Source organism: Galeopterus variegatus, unplaced genomic scaffold (genome assembly GCF_000696425.1).
Source record: "Galeopterus variegatus unplaced genomic scaffold, G_variegatus-3.0.2 Scaffold1310, whole genome shotgun sequence".
Taxonomy (NCBI): Eukaryota; Metazoa; Chordata; class Mammalia; order Dermoptera; family Cynocephalidae; genus Galeopterus; species Galeopterus variegatus.
The window spans coordinates 251,431-274,015 of NW_007727421.1; the positions used below are offsets into that span (position 1 = coordinate 251,431).

The following is a 22,585-nucleotide window of genomic DNA, read 5'->3' on the forward strand; positions in this document are numbered from 1 at the left end:
TTCTTTCATCCCTGCTCCATGGCACAGAAACTTTTTCAAGGCAGTAAGCTGAGACAATTGTAGAGTTTTTTTTCGGTCTTGCAGGAATTAATAATGTTCTCCATTGCCTTATGCTCAAAGCCTTGAAAAACATTGTTTCATAAGCCCTTTGCATGCTTTTTAAGTTGTTTTCTAGAGGAAAATAAATCCAATGCCCATTATTCCATCTTGGCCTAAAGTAGAGAGGTCTGAGAATCTCTTTTATTGTCTGTTGTTTCTGCTGCTTTTCTTCCATGCTACCTGGCCTCATTATCTGCCTGGGTTTTTTTTCCAACAAACTTAAAAAAAAAATTTTTTTTAAATTATGATAAAATGAAATGGACTTTTTTTTTTAGGTGCAGAGTTCTATGACTCTACACACGTATCTTTTAACACAAGTATATTCATGTAATGACCACCACAATCAAGATACGAAACAATTTCATCACCCCCCCCCCAAAAACTTTCTTGAATTATCCCTTTATAATCAGACTCTCCTCCTACCCCTAGTTCCTGGCAAGCACTGATCCTGTTCTCTGTCACTATAGTTCATTTTTTTCAAGTGTCATTATAAATGGAATTACACTCATATGTAGCCTTTTGAGACTGGCTTCTTAAATTCAGTATAATGCCTCTGAGGTTCACCTATGTTGATCCATTTACCAACAATTTGTTTCTTTTACTACGGTTTGTTTATCCATTCATCCGCTGAAGGATATCTAGGTTGTTTCCAGTTTGGGCAACTAGGCAATTATGAATAGAACGGCTATAACCATTCACATATGAGGGATCATCAAAAAGTTCATGGAAAATACATATTATGAAAAAGCTATGCATGGATTGGAAAATTTTTTGTACCAAAATAAACTCATCCTAACTTGTTATGTCTGAACAAGATCTAGTTTGAGGCACAAAGAAGGACAAGACATGGGTTTGAAAGAGCCTCTATCAGAGCAACATGAATTCTGCTAAAATCAAAGCAAGAACAAACAAACATGGCAAAACCAGAGGGGATGGGCCGGCCCGGTGGCGCACTGGAGAGTGCTCCGCTTGGGAGCGTGGCGGCGCTCCCGCCGAGGGTTCGGATCCCATGTGGAGACCGGTTCCCGCTCACTGGCTGAGCGTGGTGCAGGTGCAACACTGAGGCTTGTGATCCCGTGGCCGGTCCCCGGTACGGGCGTGACACCGAGGGTTGCGATCCCGTTACCGGTCAGTAAAAAAGACAAAAAGGGAAAAAAAAAAAAAAAACTCAGGGGGGAAGAGTGGTGAAATCATTGATCCTTCACGAAAAGTTTCTGGGGAAAATGCCAAAAAGAACTAAATGGTTTACAAGTGGATAACTTGTTTTAAGAAGGAATCTGAGGATGTTAAACGTGAAGCCCACAGTAGCAGACCATCAACATCAGTTTGTGAGGAAAAAATTAATCTTGTTTGTGACCTAAGTAAAGAGGACTGATAATTAACAGCAGAAATAATAGCCAACACCAGAAACATCTCAGCTGGCTCAGCTTAGACAATTCTAACTGAAAAAGTTATACTTGAGCAAATTTTCTGCTCCCTGGTGCAGAACTGTTGTGCCCAGATTGACTGCAGACAAGAGCAGAGCTTTCCATGAAAATTTTAAATCACTGGGATCAACTCCTGAAGCATTTCTTTGAAGAACTGTAAAAGGAGATGAAACACAGCTTTACGAGAAGGATCCTGAGGACAAAGCACCATCAAAGCCATAGTTACCAAGAAGTGGAAGTGGTCCAGTCAAAGCACAAGGGGACCAGGCAGGAGCAGAGGTCATGCAACAGTTTTGGGGATGCTCAAGGCATTTGCTTGTTGACTTTTTGGAGAGCCAAAGAATGAGAACATCTGCTTACGAGGAGAGTGTCTGGAGATAGTCAGCCAAAGCTTGAGCAGAAAACACCTGGGAAAGCTTCAGCAGAGAGTCCTTCTCTACCGTGGCCATGCTCCTGCTCACGCCTCTCATCGAACAAGGGCACTTTTGCTAGAGTTCTGAAGGGAAGTCATCAGGCATCCATCCACCTTATAGTCCTGATTTGGCTCTTTCTAACTTTTTCTTTCCTAATCTTAAAAAAATCTTTAAAGGGTACCCATTTTTCTTCAGTTAATAATGTAAAAAAGACTGCACTGACGTGGTTAAATTCCCAGGATCTTCAGTTCTTTAGAGATGGACTAAATGGTTAGTATTATTGCTTACAAAAATGTCTTGAACTTGATGGAGCTTATGTTGTGAAATAAAGTTTATATTTTTTTATTTTTATCTTTTAACTCCATTTTCCACAAACTTTTTGGAGTCCCCTTGCATAGGTGTTTAAATGAATATATTTTCATTTTCCTAGGGTAGATACTGAGGAGTGAAATTGCTATGACATAAAGTAAGTGTATCTTTTATAACAAACTGCCTAAGTCTTTTCCAGAGTGGCTGTACCATTTTACATCCGCAGCGGCAATTTATGAGTTTCGATTGCTCCATAGCCATACCAGGACTTGGCATTTTTAGTTTAGCCATTCTAACAGGTGTGCAGTGATCCCTTGCTGTGGCCTGAGTTTGCATTTCCCTAGCAGTCAACAATATTCAACAACTTTTCAGTTGCTTAATTGCCTCTTTATATCCTCTTCGGTGAGTGTCTGTTCAAGTCAGCTGCCCATTTTTTAAATGAGTTGTTTGTTTTCTTACAAACAACTCAATTAAAAAAATTTTGAAAATCCTTTATATATTCCGGATACAAATACTATGTTGGATATGTGATTTGTAGTTATTGTCACCCAGTCTGTAGCTTGTCTTTTCATTCTCTTAACAGTAGTTGTCACAGAGCAAAAGATTTTTATTTTGTTAATGTTGATTTATCCATTTTTTCTTTTATGAACCATACTTTTAATGTTAGGTCTAAGAACTCCCAGTATAGGTCACAAATATTTTCTCCAATGTTTTCTTCTAAAAGTTATATAGTTTTGCATTTTACATTTGATCCGTTTTGAATTAGTTTTTGCATAAGGTGTGAGGCTTAGGGTCAAGGTTCATTTTTTTGCATATGGATGACCAACTGTTCCAACACCATTTATTGAAAAGACTATCCTTTCTCCATTGAATTGCTTTTGCATCTTTGTCCAAAAAATCAAATGCCCATATTTGTGTGGGTCCATTTCGGGGCTATTCTGCTCCATTGACCTATGTGTCAATCTCTTCACCAATACTATACTGTCTAAATTACTGTAACTTTATAGTAAGTCTTAATACTAGGTAGTGTAATTCCTCTAACTTGATTCTCCTTTTTCAAACTCTTTTACCTATTTCTATTTCTTTTGTATTTCCATATAAATCTTGGAACCAGCTTGTCTATATCTATAAAAAATATCCTGTTTTAATTTTTATTGGTACTGCATTAAATCTACAGATCAATTTGGTGATAACTGACATTTTGCTACGTTGAGTCTTCCAGTCCATGAGCACAGTATGTTTCTTCATTTGTTTAGGTCACCTGTGACTCATTTCATCAGTATTTTGTAGTTTTCAGATTATACAGATTCTGTATGTTTTGTTAAATTTGTACCTATGTATTTCTTCCTTTGTGGGGGTTGGGAGAGCTACTGTAAATAGTATTGTTTTCAAGGTTTGGTTTTCAATTGTTCATTCCCAGTATATAGTAACACAGTTATTTTTGTATGTTGACCATGTATCCTGTGATCTTGTTAAACTCACTTATTAGTTCTAGGAGTTTGTTGTTGTAGAACCCATGTGATCGTCTAATACAATCATAGTATCTGCGAGTAGGGGTAGTTTTATTTCTTCCTTTTCAATACACATGCCTTTTATTTCTATTTCTTGCCTGTCCTGAAGTATGGTTGACTTCCACTTTATGTTGAGTGAAATGGACATCCTTGCTTTGTTTTCAGTCTTAGGGAAAATGCCTTTGGTCTTTCACCACTAAGTCTGATGTTAGCTGTAGGTTTGTTTTTCTTTTCTAATGACCTCTTCCAGGTTGAGGAAGTTCTTTTTTTTTACTAGTTTGCTGAGATTTTTCTTTTTTTTTTTTTTTTTTTTTTTTTTTTTTTTTTTTTTTTTTTTTGTGCCTGGCTGGTATGGGGATCTGTACCCTTGACCTTGGTGTTATAATACCACAGTCTATGCTGAGAATTCTTATCATGAATGGATGTTGTATCTGGTCAAATACTTTTGCTATTTCAACTAATATAATGACATATTTTTTCCCTTATTAGACTATTAATATGGTGGATTAATGACTCTTGAATATTGCCTTCCTAGGATATACCCACTTTCTCATGCCATATTGTTCTTTTGATATATTGCTGGATTTGAATTGCTAATATTTAGTAAGCATATTCCATCTATGTTCATGAGAAATACTGGTCTATTATTATCTTTTTTTTGGTACTGTCTTTGATTTTTAAATTAGGCAGGGCAATGCTGGCCTTGTAAAATAATTTGGGGAGGGGTTCCTTCCTCTTCTATTTTCTGAGATTGTACAGAATTGGTGTTGTTTCTTTTTTTAATGTTTGGTAGAGTATGCCAGTAAAACTATCTGTGCCTGAAGAGTTCGTTTTGGGGGGATTTCTAACTACAAATTTAAACTTTTACATAAGTATAGGACTACTCAGGTTATCTATTCCATTTTGGATGAGTTTCAGTGGTTTGTGGTCTTTGAGGAGTCAGTCCCTTTCATCTATTTAGTTTATGTCTGCAGGCTTGGTCATAGTATCCTAGTATTATACATTTATCTTTTATCTAGAGTAATATATTTATTTCTGATATTGATATTTTAGGTCTTTTTCTTTGTCAGTCTTGCTGGAAGTTTATCACTTTATTGATATTTTTCAAAGAATCAGTTTTTTGTTTCATTGGTTTTATCTATTATATTTGTTTTAAATTTCATTGACTTCTGCTCTTATCTTTATTTTCTTCATTCTGCTTCCTTTGGACTTATTTTGTACTAGTTTTTCTTCTTTCTTACGATGGAAGTTTGCATGGTTGACTTGAAACCTCTTATCTAAATTAATGCTATAAATTTCCCTCTAAGTACTGCTTTATCTGTATTTCACAAATTTAAATATGTTGTATTTTCATTCTTGCTCATTTCAAAATGTTTTCTAATTTTCCTTGGGACTTTTCCTTTCACCCATAGATTATTTAGAAGTGTCATTTAATTTTTAATTACATTATATCAGAGAACATACTTGATATAATGCAAATTAGGTCAAGTTGGTAGATAGCGTTATTCAGATCTTCTATATCCTTGCTGATTTTCTGTCTACTAGTTTTTTCTGTTACTGAGAGAGAAATGTTGAAGTCTCCAACCACAGTTGTGGATTTGTCTATTTCTGCTTTCAGTTGTTAGTTTTGAAGCTCTATTCTTAGAAGCATACACATTTAGCACTGTTATGTCTTTTTAACGAACTAACCCTTTTATGAATATGTAATGTCTCTCTTTTTTTTTTTTCCTTTTTGTCTTTTTTACTAACTGGTGACGGGATCGCAACCCTCGGTGTCACGCCCGTACCGGGGACCGGCAACGGGATCGCAACTCTCGGTGTTTCACCCGCCCCACGCTCAGCCAGTGAGCGGGAACCGGTCTCCACATGGGATCCAAACCCTCGGTGGGAGCACCGCTGCGCTCCCAAGCGGTGCACTCTCCAGTGCGCCACCGGGCCGGCCCTGTAATGTCTCTTTTTAATCCTAGTATTTTTCTTTGCTCTGAAGTCTGTTTTGTCTGAAATAAAAGTAGCCACTCCAGTGTTCCTGATTTGTGTTTGCATAGTCTTTTACCATCCTTTTCTTTTAAGCTACCCATGTCATTATATTTAAAGTTTCTACTAAACAACATATACTTAGGTCAAGTTCTAGTTGTGTATTTTTTTTAAACCATTCTCATAATCTGTATCTTTTAATTGATGTGTGCACTAGTCTGTTTCTGTTGCTTATAACAAAATACCTGAAACTGGGTGATTTATAAAGAAAAACGACATTTATTGCTTACAGTTTCTGAGGCTGGGAAGTCCAAAGTCCATCTGGTGGTGGTGACAGTGACCCAGGGGTCTCACATTGCAAGATGGTGGAAGCAGAGAGAGAAAGACAGACTCTCCTTTTCTTTTAAATCCCTCAGAACCAGGCCCCTAACCATTTTTAATCCATTCACTACTGCACAGTCCTACAATCCAATCACCTCTTCAAGGCTCCATATTTCCATTACCATAATAGGATTTCCCACCCTCTTAACAGTCACAGTGGAGGCTACGTTTCTAATACATAAAACTTGGGAGGCACAATTCAAGCTTCAGTGAGTTTTGGCGGGACATAACTCAATCCACTACAATGTGTTAAGACCATTTACCTTTACATATTGGTGTTTAGATTAAGGTCTACCATTTTATTGTCTGCTTTCTGTTTTGTTTTGTTTTCCCTCAGCTTTTTTATTTGTTTTTTTTTTTTTCTCCTTTTCTTTTTTTTTTTTTTAAATTTGATCCTATGTTTCTCCTTTCTTGCCTTCTTTTGGGTTAAATTTTTTTTAGTTCATTTTAATTTACTTATTATGATTTTGACTATACCTCTTTGTACAATTCTTTTAGGGTTGCTCTAGGAATTCCAAACAACACACTTTACTTTTCATAGTCTACTTGGAGTCAGTGTTGTAACGCTTCAACTGGAATGTTGGAGTCAGTGTTGTAACGCTTCAACTGGAATGTAGGAGCATTATGACATTACCCCTCATATCACAGTTGTGTTACATATTACATCTACATACATTGAAAGCCTCATTGGACAATGCTGTAATTTTTAAATTTCAATTGTCAGACATGTTTTAAAGAACTTAAGAAGAGAAGAACAGTCTCTATTATATTTGCCCAAATACTCACCACATCTGTTGCTCTTCCTTCAGCCCTGACTCCAAGTTACCTTCTGGTATCATTTCCCTTCTAGACAAAGGATATGCAGCAGTTTTTTCAGAGCAGGTGTACTGGCTATGAATTCTCTTAGTTTTCTTTATTTGAGAATGGCATTAATTTAATTTCATTCCTGGACTATATTTTCCTTAAAAACAGAATTCTAGGTTGACTGTTCTTTTATTTCAACACTTTTAAAATGCTGTGCTGCTTCCTTCTGGTCACCTTGCTTTCTTGTGATAAATCTGCAGTCATGTGAATCACTGTTCCTCTCTAGGTAATGCATCATTTTTTCTGGCTGCTTTAACAACCTTTTCTTTGTCTTCAACCTCTTGGCAAATTGATTATGATGTGTCCAGGCATGGTCTTCTTCAGGTTTAACCTGTTTGGAGTCCTCTTAGTTTCTTGAATCTGTAGATTTATATCTTTCACCAAGAAAGTTTCCAGCATTCTTTCTTTTCTTCTTTTTCTTTTTTTTTTTTTTTTTACTGGCAGGATCAACCAGGTACCAGCATCATTTCTTCAAATATCATTTCTGCACTGTACTTTTTCGACTCTCCTTCTGGAACTCTAACGATACAACTGTTAGATTTTTTTTGTTCCACTGGTCCTTAAAGCTCTGTTCATTTTTTTTTTGTCTTTTTTCCTATTTTCTAGTTGGACGATTTCAGGAATTTTAGTATCTAGTCCATTTGTTTCTTCTTCATATCCTCTATTTCTTTGATACTTTCAACTTCAACATTTATTTCAAGAATGTGATTGCTTGTTCAGGCATATTTACAATAGCTGCTTTAAGGTTTCTGTCAGATCATTCAAATATCTGTCATCTTGTCATTGGCACATGTTGGCTGTCTTTTTCCACACAAGTTGACATTTTCATTTACCGAATAATTTTGGATTCTATTCTGAACAGTTTGAACATTATGAAATCCTGAGTCTTATTTAAATCCTACAGCAAATATTGATATTTTTGCTTTAGCAGACAATCGACCTGGATAAGGTTCAGACTGCAAGTTGCAACCTGCCTTCTACGGACTAGTTACACATTAGTTCAGTTTTCAATGCTTTTGCAGTACTAATCTGATCTCAAACAAATGTGTGTCATTTAGGGGCCAATCTGGAACCTGGGTGGGGTCTATCCATTAGCTCAGTTCCCAAAATTTTTTATATGCTAATTAGGACCAGATCCATGCATGCCCAGGTTGAGGACAAGTCCAGGAGTTCATAAATAACTTTATGGGATTGCTCTCCTAAGCTCCTCCCCTTCTGTTTTCTCCCTGATACTTTCTGGTGCCCAGGGACTCTCCTTTCCTACACTCTGGCCAGAAACCACTCAGTTCCATGACTATGCCAGGCAGGGCCAGGTGGCAGGAGGATAGAAAGAAGAAAAACCAATAATTCTGTGCTCCCCTCAAGAGAAAGGAAGGTTCTCCCCTCCCATGGTTTTAGCTTCTGTAGGCTCCTGTGACCTGCTGCTGCCTGACAGAATCATCCTGGGGCTGGTACAGGAGAAGGGGGAAAAAAGAAAAAAAAATGGGGAGGGGCTCCCCCACCCCAAGCTTTAGGAGCTCCCTTTTCTGCTCTGGGTCTTGTAACTGAAAGGTCTCTCCTGAAGCTTTCCCTATCTGCACCATGGCACTCACTTCTGATCCTCAGGCTGCACTGAGTTGAGGTCAGGAGATACTAGAGTAAAATGTGCCAAACCCACCACTGGCTCAGTAACACTTTGCATTCTGGTCTTCCCCACTCTTTCCACTAATATTTTCCCAAGTACTCAGATAGCTGTGTCCTGCATCTGTCCAGGATTCACAGTTAGGTTTGGTGGAGAGAAAAGCTGGTGTGCATGCTTACTCCACCTTACCCAGAACCTCACTGCCTAGTTATTTTGTATTATGTGCCAGATATTGTATTCACAAAATTATACAAGTCATGTGACGCTCAGTACAATATTCCTTCCTGCAGAAAGGATTTGCGTGCTCCTGCTGAGCACAGGCACTCCAAGATCGCCCTACTGAGGGATGAGATGCCCTGAGGGGAACTCCCCTCTGCATGCCTGTCTCCTTTCAGGTGATCCCTCCTTCTCTGGTACAGCGCTTCAGCAGAGCCACCCTTGGGGTCCTTTTCTCTAGCCCAGTGAAGCTACTGAAGCAGCACACAGCCTCCCAGCCACCCCTGAAGGAATGGAAAATGCCCCCAGGGGGAAAAAGGCCAAAACTGGACTCTCGTCCCTGGGTTTCCATCCTCCTCTGGACCCTGGTGTATAATTCTCCACTATGTTCAGATTCCAAATGCCTTCAAGCAGCATATTTTTATAATTTGTCCAACATTTTTTGTTATCTTCCGTGGATGATTAATTTAAATTAACGAATCTGCCACCAACTTCTCCATTTTTTATACATAAAGAAACTGGCTCTAAAAGGCTTCCTGAGATCACTCAGTGTGTAGATGAAGGAACAAGTGTTTAAAATCCATTCTTTTAACTATTACATGTCCCCTTAACTCCTACATCATAATAATACAAATTACCTTTATTTTTATGAGGGTTTTTCTTATAACTGGGTGTACGCATATTCAAATCCAGAATCAATACATGAACATATTCTTATTTTAAAATTGAGCCTTGCAGGTAAAGCTGCTTCTCCCTGATTTTTGAGTCCAGGTTGGGCCCAGGCCCTTATCAGAGCTCACCGTGTCTCAGTTTGTGGTTTCACTGGGATTTTTATTATTAGGCTGACCTTTTCCCCATGGAACAAACCTCCAAAAGATAACAGAAGTCATTGGAAGCACATGATACAAAATTAAAACTGATTTACAGATATTCTTCATGAACATATCGTGTTAGGTCAAGTTATATAACCAGCAACTTTTTCCTGCCAACTAATAGGGAATTAAACCTTAAAGTTTGTTCAAGTGACTATTTTCAGCCTCCCAAAGGGCCATAAAATCAAAATTTAACCCACTGCACAAGGGGCAAGTTGTTGGCATCTGTATGGGTAGGTGCAGATCAGTAATACAGTGATCGCCGTCCGTGTAGACAACTTAAAATCAGTCTCAGTGCTGAAAGGGACTTTCCCTCCCTACCCCCCAGCAAAGCAGGACCAGAAACCTGTGTCTGCCACAGGTGAATTGCACAGAGGGAAGGGATGGGTGTGAAGAGTCACCAGGTGAGGAAGGGCCACAGGGCGCTCAGCCGCTGTGCGTGTCACCTGCGTGGTCAGGTAACAGGGCAGGCATAAGTCTGGATGCTGCCTTGACTTGACTGATTTGGTGGAAAACAGGTACAGGAATCAGCCCATAGGCTGCTCTGAGCTTTGGGGAGATACCGCAGAATGAGCCCCTCACACACGCCAGGCCCCCAGCACACACCAGCAGGGCGATGCACAGGATAAGGCCGCGAGAAGCTGGGGAGGGGCTCTCATGCGCTCTGGCTGCTCATACCTTGGTTGGTTTCTTGCTGCAGGGAGGCTGGAGGAAGTGGGGGTGAAGACTCAGGGGCCTCAGTTGCCGGGTGCTCAGCCACTGGACAGATGATAAACCACCTCTTCCCAGTGTGCAGGACTACAGGGCACAACAGAAACAGCGTGCTGAGAGTGAGTTTCCCTCTATGCCGGTGACCCCCATACCTGCGCCAGACCTGCTAGAGGGGGCTCAAGGGAACTCCTTTGCACCTACAGGACCTTTGCCAGGAAGGGCATGGGCAGAGGGCCCAATTTCCCAGCCATAATCTTAAGCAGCTTCTCTCCATGGACTTGGTGAGGGGCTTCTACCTGCTCTTCTCACACTAGAGGGGTGAGGAGTGGGCAGCTGGCCATGGGCACCTCCCTGGCAGCCCAAGACTCAGCAGTGTCACCCGTTCGGGTTTAGTCCCTGGGATGCCCACAGCACCACCCATGACTGTGGAGATGCCAGTCAGTGGGCCAGCGGGTGATGGCTCCTCAGACAGAGAGGCTGATCCAGACAGGGACCCCTGTCACCACATGCTCTTGCAATCCCCAATGTGATGGCCGAACCCCAACAACAGTGGGGGCTTTTATCAGATACCTGCTGGACAACAGAGGGGGAATTACAGGAGGGCAAACTTACCGTTCTGCTGATACACAAGGGCATTGGCTTGGGATTGTCCACTTTCCTGAATGGGGTAAAGGGGTCAGAAATCAGCAGAGCCGCACTGCGAGAACAGCCTCCAGAGCTTCTCAGGGGACTGAGGCGTCCACCTTCCCACCACCACCACTCTGGTCACTGCACACTCGGGACTTTACACACTCACCTCCCTGGTGCCCAGGCCACAAGTGCCAAGGTGTGGTGGGCTGGCCCCTGGGTCAGAGCCACGGTCCACGTCCGTGTCCTCACTGAGCATGTCCTCTGCTTTGTCCATGACATCCTTCATCTGTTCAATGAACGTCTCCCGCTCAGCCTGCAGGATGAAGTCATGCTCCACCTACAACAGGACACAGCTCTGCTGCTGAGGACCGCTGCAGTGCCACGGCTGTGTGGGGTCCTTATGGGGGATCTATGACTCCTAACCTGTACCAGGCCCCAGCGAAGACATAGCAAAGGGCCAAAGTCCCCACATTGGTGGCTGAACAGCAAGGGAAGAGGATGACCCCAGAGACAGGACAAGAGCACTGCAGCTTGAGAAGCAAGACTCCTGACCTATGACTCCTAACCTGTACCAGGCCCCAGCGAAGACATAGCAAAGGGCCAAAGTCCCCACACTGGTGGCTGAACAGCAAGGGAAGAGGATGACCCCAGAGACAGGACAAGAGCACTGCAGCTTGAGAAGCAAGACTCCTGACCCCCCAGAGGTCAATGGCCTGGGGCCGGTCCAGCCATCCACAAGGCAGGTGGGTGCATAGGATCGAGAGGGGCAAGGACTTGGGCACGGGCATCCACGGGGGTCATGAGAGACAAGGAAGCCAGGTTTGATGTGAAGGCTGTAGTGGAGGGCGGGGGGTGGTGCAGAAAGCTTCTGCAGAGATGGCAAAGATATGGTGAAACATCCATGTGCCACTTCTTGGTGTCGGCACCCCCGGCTCCCCCAGCCTCAGCCTCTGACCTTCAGCCGTGGCCCAGGCACACAGGTGTGGCCAGTATCCAGTGAGCAGCTCCTGCTTCCTCAGCAGGGCCCTGGGGAGTCTGGCCCCCGAAGCTCTCTGGTTGGGGGACCGCCAGTCTCAAGCTGGAGGCTCCGTGCCTGAGCCCACACCTGTTTTTCACCAGCACTTCTTGAGACTGGCCTTCCCACGGGGTCATCCTCAACAGATTCCACTCCCTTGGTCATGTGCCTCTTCTCAGAACTAAGTCCACAGAAAGTGTCTCCAAAGTCAGCCACGCCTGACCAGACGGCCAGATGTTTGGCCTTGGGAGAGGCCACATGGGGCAAATGTCCAGGTCCTGGCCTTGCTCTGCGTCCTGATTCTGAAACATCACCTGTGCCACCATCTGATAATCTGCACCTCGAACCATGGATGTCCGGGCAGGTGGTCATCCCCCCAGAGCATGACATCCACTTATGCTGGCTGTCGTCCTCCTGATAGACCAGGGCCGAGAAAGGCAAGCATGCCTGGCCAAGCATCCTTCATCCTGCACCCACTGTATCCACGGCCACACTGCTCACATACCCAGTGATGAGTGCCTTCTGCCCCCAGCCCAGAACATGGACGTGGCGTGGACAGCCCAGGCCTCTGCCTGGCTAAGGGAGGGCAGCCGGCAGGTGCCACATGCAGCCTGGACATTGCACAGCCTCTGGGCCAGGGACTGTCATGGTGGGCAGGTGGCCTCCCTGCTCACACCCTGCTCCAACTACATCACTGGCAACTCAGGCAGATAAGACACTGCACATCTCAGAACACCCTACAAATGTGCTCCAGGGAAAGAGGCTGGCCTGTCTCCTCACCCAGTGGGTCCAGTCCCTGTCCCCTTTCTCCCATCCACAGCTCTGTGGTCGCCAAGATGCCTGGGGCCTGCCTGGGGGATCTCTTCCCAGATCCCTCCTGGGATAGGTCCATCTGCCCCCTATGAAAGCTGGCTACAGAGCGGAGCTCCCTTGACCACCTCCCCGCTCAGGAGCACTACCTGTGCCCCCCAGACAAGAAGCTGGCCAATGCTGCGTTCCATAATTCCCCTCCAAATTTAATGTAGCGTGTGACTGTGACACGGTCCAAGGGGAGTACGATGTGGCCACAGCCAGTGTCCAGCTGTAATATGGGGTTGCTGTGTGCAGGAATGTAAGCAATGCTCCAGTTCTGTGAAACTTTCACTAAACTGAACCCCTTAGTAACTGGAAAATAGTTCTCCTGTTAAGTGTGTGTTTCTAAGTACATTGAAATTAACTGAAAAAGAGAAAAACCTAAAAATACAGGGTCCAGGTATAACCTGGAATCAATGCTAATTAGATCCAAACTTCTCCAGTTCTACCTTCACTACAGGAGTCGGCAAGGGGGTCTTTGTCAGAGAGTAAACCTAAGGCCCTGCCAAACCTCTCCTGCTGATGAAACACTTAGGGAACAGCACCCCACTTGAGGTGACGACGGTCCAAGAGGGGAGGAGCCTGTCTGAATAGCGGCCATTCCGCTAGCCAAGCAGCCACCCTTCATCTGGAGTCCACAAAGCCCTTCTGTCCCCGGGAAAGGAACAGGAACAGGAACAGTGGGCAACCAGCAGAGGCCTCGTGCGGAGGGCCGTTTTTATGGACAAAATCGTGTATTTTGCGCTTACTTTATAAGGGTATTTTAGATGACTTGGTTTTAAGAGGCCCAATTCAAACCCTTTATGAAGTCCATGAGACAAAAAAACAAGCAATAAAATGAGAGGAGAATCAGACGCTGAGTGAAAACACAAGTGTGAGAAGATCCCATCTCTACAAAGCTCACAACTAAGTAAGAACCACATCACTGACTGTAGGGGCCTGTGAACGTGCGTGTGCGCCTGCACCCAAAGACACACCCAGACACAAAAGCCAATGATTAAAAACAGAGAAACAGCGACCACACAACAGTACAGTCGCTGTGCCAGGGCAGGTAGGAGGGGAAGCCACCGGGACGGCATCAGCTGGCAGAGGGACAGCCAGAGGCTGTGACAGCTCCACAGGTGCTCACTTGATTCTTCATCGTACATGGACACGTATGTACATAAGAAGATACGTGGTAAAAACACAGTAAGTTGAGTGAGGAGACGTTTTACGGTTTCAGTGGTCGGGTGAGGAGCTGGTGTTTACACGGCACGGAGGAACTTGCCGCTCGCCACCAACGAAGACCAGACTGTGGCCAGGCGAGTTGAGTGAGGAGACGTTTTACGGTTTCAGTGGTCGGGTGAGGAGCTGGTGTTTACACGGCGCGGAGGAACTTGCCGCTCGCCACCAACGAAGACCAGACTGTGGCCAGGCGCCTCTGATGCTCTGCTAGCCTGTCACTAGCAAGAATCCTGCCAAGTCGCTTCAGCAGAATCCCCACCCTCCAACTCTAACCAAACTCCTCGCCTCCACCTCTGATGTCCAAGCCTTGACATGCCCTCGGCAAGGCCATTCCCCAATGTCTCCCACTAGTCGTTTCCATTCCCCGACCCACCCGCACCCTGCTCCTCGGCTATCAGTCCCCAGCTGCCTCTGCTGCAATCAGAGTTGGGCTCATTCTCTTTCTCCATCACAACAGTCCTGAATAAAAAGGCTTCCTGACTGTTTTAGCCAGTGTCAGAATGATTTCTTCCTTAACACTGTGGAGGACTGTGCCCAGGCCTGGGCCCTAGGAAGGGCTTGTCCAAGGTATCTCTGCAGAGCAAACACTAAGCATGGACCTTCCCAAGGAGCAGAAACTCAGGGGCCGCCCCTGTGAAGGCCGCATCAGAACTTAATGAAGCTGTGGCAGGGGTGGCTGGAGGCGCTGGCGGCTGCCACTAGACACGTGGGGCAACTTACATCATTGAATTAAATTAAATTTAATAATCCATTTCCTAGTCGTGCCAGCCCTACATCCCTGTACTCTGGCCGTCTGGGGCGAGGGGCAGCAGGCCTGGCCAGCGGCTTCCTAACCTTCACCCGTGACGCACAGTGTCTGAGAAGGAGCACGGTCCTGTGAGGGGTAGTAGATGGGCCACTAGGTTTCTCTTTCTCATGATTCTTTGTGTGTGCTCAGCAGGACAGTTTCTGCCAGCAAAAGACACCCCAGCTCCTAGGCTGGGAGCGGGTGCTGGGGACACAGTAGGATCCCTGGGGAGCACAGGTGAGGGACCAAGAGATGGCCGTGAACAACCAGGCACTCATGGGCTTGACGTGCTGACGTGGGCAGGGAGGGCAGCTCTGGATAGAAGTGCAGGCAGAGCTGGGGACATGGGGAACGCTGGGCAGGGCTCAGATCCTGAGCCCCAGCTGGGGAGGTTGCAGGTATCTCTAAGCAGGGACCAAGGACATTGCACTCTGAGGATGCCGCTTCCCTTGGCTTGCTCAAGTTACCAGCCCACAGAGCTCCTTTTTTATTCTGAGGGACAGGCTTGGGGCCTCCAGGACCACTGAGGGAACACCATCTTGGGCAGTTATGAACACATTCTGCAGGCTGCACTCTCAAACCTGAGGGGTCTCCGCCAAGTGTGGGGAGAAGCCGACAGAGCCCAAGGTGCAGGAGGTCAGCAACCCCTACAGAAGACCCCCAGGCACCAAGCCTGGACCCCTGGGCCAACCGACGCCCCACGAAGGGCCAGGCTGCTCACCCCCCCCACACCCAAGGAACACGAGGAGATGGCCTCACCACCTAGAAGCCTCACCATGTACGTGGCAATCTCATCCGGCGCGTCCCCATCCAAGTCGAACTTGAAGGTCACCATCTTGTGGTTGTGTGTCTCCAGCTGGCACTCCACCATCTTGTCACCTGTGTTGCACACCTATGGTGGGGAGACTGAGACGGTCAGACTACAGGGGATGCCACACCCGTGTGCACCACCCTGCCCCTCCCATGCCTGCACGCCTCCTGCAACTGGCTGCTCACGTTTAGGATGGTCAGTCGGGGCCGGCTGGCCCTCTCCTGCCGGGAGCGGGCACGCGTGGACCTGCGGTGGTGCTTCCGGGTGGCCCTGCCCTCCAGCCTGCCCCCGCCAAAGCCACCTTCACAGCTGTCACTCAGCTCTTTTCCAGAAGGGACATCAGAACCTCCGTAACTGAGGAAAACCAAGAAGGTGAATGGCACCCACAGACGACCAGCCAGTCGGCTGCAGTCCGGCAGCTCAGCTTCTGTAGAAAACAGCCCGGAGGCTTTAAAACCCCCAGGGCCTGAAGCCATGACCTGTGCAGGTAGCAGCCGGTCGAGGGGACCTCGAGCTCACCGCATGATCACACCCTCTCCATTCTATAGCACCCGTCCTGGCTTCCCAGTCATTGGCTCTCAGCCCCCTGATCTGAGAATCAGGCCCCTGTGCCTCAGTTTCCCCATCTGTGAAACAGTAACAGGAACACACCAGCACATGGGGCTGTCATGAGGACCACAGCAAAGTCTGCAAAGCTCCAAGCACATGCACTGTCCGGTGCCCAGAGAGGGTGGGACAGACAGTCATTTCCTATGACCATCCCTGGTAAAGATTCCATTCCCTCCCCAGAACATGACAGGTGCCCACAGCAGCCAAGATGGCCAGGAGACCCAAAGTCTGGGCTGGACTCTGCCCTGCCCACAGGCAGTCACCTTCCTGACACCCAGCCTCTGGGCACTGCTGACTGTGTCCACCATGGCCTCTCCCTTCTGGAACATCCTCGGCACCACAGACGAGTGCCAGGACCTAGAACACGGACCCAGAGCACAGCCTGGAGCCTCTCACACCCAGATTTCAACAAGAGCTGACAAGACCTAAGAGGACATCCCTGAGGCTCTGCAAGGTCAGGTTTGAAAAAGGGTGACTTTTGTGAAAACCCCCAGTGGCATAAGGGCAAACCGACACGGGATCTGTGTGGAGCAGCCGCAGGGGCTGAGCTGAGCCGGCGTCTGGGCCTGCGTCCCCTATGCCCATCCCCCAAGGTGAGGCTGGGCCACAGTACCTCTCAGAGCTCTGCGGGAGGCCGGGCGGCTTGTCCTGCAAGGCCTGCTCCTGAAATACAAACCCGGAGAAAAGAAAACGGTCACGCTGGCTCCTGCCTCCCTAGCCCAGCCACCCAACCGCTCTCTTATGACTGCAGCAGGGAAGCGGACATGGAGGCTTTTATCTTGTTGAAATGCTTACAGGCAAGCAGATTTCTAAAAGCTGCAGGTTGCCTCCTTTCCAAAACTGTCTACCCACTTTGATCATCCCTCAGAGAGGACACACTTGTTCCACAAGTGCTTTTCACAGGCCTCTGCGTCCCCTCCAAGGGAAAGCCTTCTCCAAACCTATTTATAACAATCATGTCCTCCATCTTGCTGTGGGTTTTCAGAAAGTGTGAAATCTAGGAGACAGATGAGAACTGGACCCGCATGGCTGTCCCAGGGCCAAGCGTCCTGCCCTCTAGAGCAAAGACCCAAGGTCACAGCACACACCCCAGGAGACTGCAACATCAGGCCAGGTGAAAGAACACACCTCTGGGGCCGGCTCCACCATCAGCTGGACGGCTGGGCAGGGGCCAGCAATCATGGGCCCACTGGGTATCGGCAGGTTTGCTGGCGGCAGGAGAGTGGTGGCCTGGGTGGGCACACTCTGAGCAGGTGCTGCCACCACGGGGGCCAGAGAGCTGGGGAACTGAGGTGGGAGCTCGGGGACAGCAGGCGGCAGTATGTCTGGCAGAGGTGGGGAGAGGACAGCAGCGGGTGGTGTGGGCACGGCGGGGAGCTGGGCGGTGACATCAACAGCATAGTGAGGTGGGTGGCCAAGCAGGACCTGTGGGCATAGGAAACAGGGATGCAAGTTGGGTGCTGGGCATTGCATACACACAGAGGGCCAGGGGGCCATGCCCAGGTGTGTCAGTGACACACAGGGCATGGGCCACGGAGGCAACCAGGACATCCCTCTCTAATCCATACACTCCCCCCAGGGTGAGTTCTTGTCTCAGAGCACATTTAGCAGGTGGATTTAGCAGAAACAAGAAGAAAGGGCATTCTCTTATCGCCTTTCCATAAAAATCTATTTGTGGGGCCGGTCCGGGTGGCGCACTGGAGAGTGCGCCGCTTGGGAGCTCAGCGGTGCTCCCGCCGAGGGTTCGGATCCCATGTGGAGACCGGTTCCCGCTCACTGGCTGAGCGCGGTGCAGGCGCGACACCGAGGGTTGTGATCCCGTTGCCGTCCCCAGTACGGGCGCGACACCGAGGGTTGCGATCCCGTTACCGGTCAGTAAAAAAGACAAAAAGGAAAAAAAAAATCTATTTGTGTAGAAATACGTAGAACTGGACTTCAGTTATGAACTTCCAGCTAAGCCCAGGTGACAAGTCACCAGGAGATATACATGTAGCATCACACCGGGGCCCAGCTGCCTGCCTCAGCACCGGTGAGGTCCTGCCCCCTATCTTGTGTCCTGGGCAGCTCAGGGTGTGTACAGTGGCCTGTTCCTGATCCCAGGCACACCCTGAGCGCTCACCCACACCTGCCACCTCCTGTAGTGTGACCTGGAGCTTAGGCTTGGCTCCCCGCTGTTCTTGTCTCTTTCTGAAAGCTCTGCAGGGTAGAAGGTGAGGCAAGTGTGGAAGAAGGGCCCACAGTTTGAAAGTGACAACAATCCATCCTTTTCCCCACTTTGGGGCTGAGAGGCTGAAAATTTAGAGGGACCCCTCTGTCTCTCAGGAATGGAAAGAGCTCATTCACTCGGGCCTCCGGGCCATGAGACCCTCTGTTAGCAACCCATGGTGGGGCCACAGAGACCAAGCCACGGCCTGGACGTTTCTTTCCTGGACAGATGCTCCAGCTGCTGCATTCAGGGAAGCCTATGGGGCAGCTGGCCCACTCCATCACTAAACTAGACCTCCCATAAGCCTGAAAGCAGGGACAGCCACCAAGCCTGGTGGTGGCCTCCCAGGTGGCAGCACCCCTCTAGCCACTGGCTGCACATGACCTGCCACTAACTGTGAAGAGCCCAGAAAAACCAGTGCCAGGTGGCAGGGCCCTGAGCCACACGGACACACTGGCCAGGCCTCTGCCCCGTCCTTGGCCTCACCCTCAGCTTTCCTCAGAAACCGCCAAACCCGGGCACCAGCAGGCTCTGAGCTGCCACTGAAACTGCTGGGACCACAGTGCTCACCCAGCCAGGGGATGCACTTATGCCTACTCGTTTTTTAAATCAACGCCATCCTGATGGCCAACACTGTCCCTTCTTTCTCCAAGTATAAATCCCTCTGAAAATAGGAAAGCAGGAAATAATGTCCAGGAGAATCTGTGCATACTCAGAATGTGGGGTGTTACTCCACACTGGACTTGGTGCACGCAGCTGTGGGGCAGCTGGCACCCAGGGGTGCTCCACCCCAGGCTCCTGTCCACACTGTCTGCCTCAGCCCCACTCTGCAGAGGAGGAGCCTGGGGCTCAAAAGGCAGGGACGTGCCACAGTCTGTTGGAGCTCAGAGCCAGGGTGGGGCCAGGTGAGGGGGGTTTCTAAGTGGAAGGGCTTTCCGGTGGGGGGCTCCCAGGTGGAAGGGAACCCAGGTAGGACAATGCCCAGGAGGGGGAGGTCCAAGTGGGAGGTTCCCACACCGGCTCCTCCCTTGTTGGAGTTTGAGCGGAATAGCCCAGAAGCTCCAGAACACAAGTGTGCTGTGAAGTCTGCACAGCCACACCGGAGGCTGATCAGCAGCAGCACGGCACATGTCCCCATGTGCCAAAGTGTCCCTCCACAGGCAGCCCCGCAGGCCCTCACGGGGTCTCCACCCAACCCCAGGACATGGACTCTGATCCCCCCATAACCACCTGCTCACCAGCAGCCCCTCCCTGTGCCCTTAGGACCCTCCCCTCTATCGGCCTCCTTCCCTCACAGCTAAGATAGGGGCTGTCCACACGTCTCACTCTGACAAGTTTCCTGTGAGGAGCTGCCCCCAGATCCACCAGGACCCTGATGCAGGCCGTACCACAGCTGCTGGGCCCACCTGGGTAAGGGCAGGTGCCATGATGCTGGGCCCAGCCAGGGGCCCTTGGCCACAAGCAGCAGCTGCTAACCCTTGGAAAAGGAGGGACAGTGGAACCTCTGAGCTATGACTCCCAAAGGAAATGAGAGGGGGTAGCAGATACTCACACTGGCTTCAACATGTCTCTTCATTAGACAGGACAACAAAGGGACGAAGCTGCCTCCTTGCAGGTCCCAACCTGCCACCCAGCTCGGTTAAGGTGCCAGCAGGGAGCACAGGCCCATTGGAGGGAGCGTGAGGACAAGGGCTAAAGATTCCTGGCATCTCTGGGGCTGCAAGGGTGGACCCCTGCCCGCTGATAGATTACCTGGCTCCCTGGGGTGGCGGCTGGAGCAACCTGCTCAGGAAGGTGGAAGCTGGGCTGCAGGGGCTGGGGAAGTGCAGGTGGTGCCAGCTGTGGAGCGGTGGCTCGCAGGGTCTGCACTGCATGGTGGGGGGAGGACGGGATGTCGCCAGGCGCCACCTGCGGGAAGGCCGCTGGGTACACAGGCTGGGCCGGGAGTGGGGCCACTGCAGGGTGGAGGGACAGGGCGGCCACACCCGGTGGGGCCACAGCCAGCAGCGGGATGGCAGCCGGTGCGTTTGGCACAAGGGTACGGCAGGGCACGGCCAGAGGCGCCCCAGTGGGGTGGGGCAGCTTGACTGCCGGCAGAGGCAGGCCCGAGGTGGCTGGCAGAGGGGCAGTGAGGCTGGGCAGGATCACGGCCGGAGAGAAATACTGTGGAGGCGGCCCTGGGGGCACGTTTGCGGCTGGCAGGTCAGAGAGGGCTGGCGGGAGGCCATCAATTCCTGCCAGGGGCGTGATGGGGGGTACGACAGGAACCGGAGGCATCTGCAAGAGACACAGGGAGGTCAGGGAGGTCCCCAAGGGTCCCCGCCATTGCACCTGCACCACAAGGACAGTGGGATGAGGGGAGGGAAGTGTGGCATTTTGCCTCAAGATCCTTTTGTGTTATTGCTATTAAGGGAACACCAAACACAAACCCATCTGAAATGGAAACCCCGAGCATGTGAAACTCCTCAAACAGAAAAGGAAAGTTGCAGCCTGGGAGGACCTGCTAGACATACCCCCACCCCGGCACCGGTGCAGCGCGGCCTCCCTGCATCCACCCCACCCGAGGGGCTGTACCAGGGGATCCAAGGGAGCCAGGGGCAGCTCAGACGTGAGGGGCCATAGCAGGGACCATCAGAGCCACCAGACAGGCCCCAAACATCTGAAATCACATGAGTCTGATCACCCAACCTGTATAAATTCAAATTGAAACCTAATTCCTCAGAGCGTTCTCAGGAAAAGTGTATCTTGGAGCCCCCTTTACTGACTGAGGCAACACCCTCATTCTGTCTAGATTCCCAACATCAGGAACTCCCAAAACCTTCCTCTGCATCTGCTCAGGGATGCCTGTGCCTCCTGGTGACCTTGTGGGTGCAGCTCTTGTCTCTGAAAACACCACCTTACTTGTGCAAGCTCACGAGCATCACACGATGTGCAGCTCTGTGCAACTACAGGGCAGCAAAAATGCACCCTCGACCTCCATTTGTTTGAAAAGCAACTAAATACCACGACCACTGACAAGTGAGATAATGATCTAACTAGACACCTGAGTGTCTAGGACAAAGCCTAAACAGCAGTTGATTGGGGTGGGGGGCAGGGGGTGTGGATTGCAGGAGCGCTCGCTTGCTCCAAGCCTTCTTCAGAGAGAAGCACACTTCCGGTCTTGTCACCGAGATGACAGCCCACCCAAATCCCCATCGCTGAGGAGCTCTGGAGTATCTACAATCATTGCTGCCATCGGCCTGGGCAAAGGTGCCCGGTATATTATGTGTGGTCAGGTACCACTAGCGATGGACAAAGTCCCCACAGAAAGAAGACAGAGGTTGCTTCTGCTGTTCACGTCCAGCCTAGGTGGCCAGGCTTCTCTCTGGTCAGCAGTGGCACCTAACTGCCTAAAAAACCTCTGCAGAGCCACATTCGGCACAGTCTTGGGCAGTTCCATGGGATGAGCAGTCACTTGAGACAAACTGAAAGCATCACGTTTCAGTTTGTCTCAGGAAAATGCTTTCAGTGCCAGCTCCATGGCCACATCGTGACTCCTGTCCTCAACCCTGGGCTAAACCTGTTCCCCATTCTGGACACACCTGGGACAGATGCTGAGGGCAGATGGGCACAATGCTGCGGGCAGAAGGTGGGGAGGGGGGACCCAGTGACAACACCAGGCTGCCTGCCCTCCAAGGAACCTCAGCTGCCACTCACAGCCTAGAGTCATTGTGGACTGACAGGAAGGACCAATAACAGCCCACCAGGTTAGGGGAGAGCGTGAGGCTAAAGGCAGGAGGGCAGCCCAGCCAGCCACCAAGGGAGGCTGTCACCCTGGCACATGCCCAGTTCTGCCATGGTGGGTGGAGGGAGGAGGACACACGCCCCCCCTGCTGTGGCCATCCACAGAGTAGTACAGGTGTGTGTGACAGTGCACACAACCCATGCTGCTGAGCCACCACTGCCCTGCCCAGCCCCCTCCCAGGCCACATAAACAGACAGTCCCCTGAGGTGCCCTGGTGCACAGCCACCATTGGGCAAGCCACCAGCCACCAACCACAGCAGCTGTGGGCC

At 49.0% G+C, this 22,585-nt stretch overlaps 1 protein-coding gene across 1 annotated transcript in view; it reads right to left on the reverse strand.

The window, feature by feature from the left end:
* WNK2 (WNK lysine deficient protein kinase 2) overlaps nt 1-22,585 on the reverse strand; it is a 140,224-nt gene that overhangs the window by 41,619 nt on the left and 76,020 nt on the right. Inside the window, exons 13-20 of the mRNA XM_008576203.1 lie at nt 20,285-20,809; nt 17,455-17,751; nt 16,940-16,989; nt 15,903-16,071; nt 15,682-15,798; nt 11,195-11,365; nt 11,011-11,056; nt 10,366-10,485 (exon numbers count right to left, since the gene is read on the reverse strand). Coding sequence (XP_008574425.1) covers nt 10,366-10,485; nt 11,011-11,056; nt 11,195-11,365; nt 15,682-15,798; nt 15,903-16,071; nt 16,940-16,989; nt 17,455-17,751; nt 20,285-20,809 — 1,495 coding nt within the window. The remainder of the gene's footprint in view (nt 1-10,365; nt 10,486-11,010; nt 11,057-11,194; nt 11,366-15,681; nt 15,799-15,902; nt 16,072-16,939; nt 16,990-17,454; nt 17,752-20,284; nt 20,810-22,585) is intronic.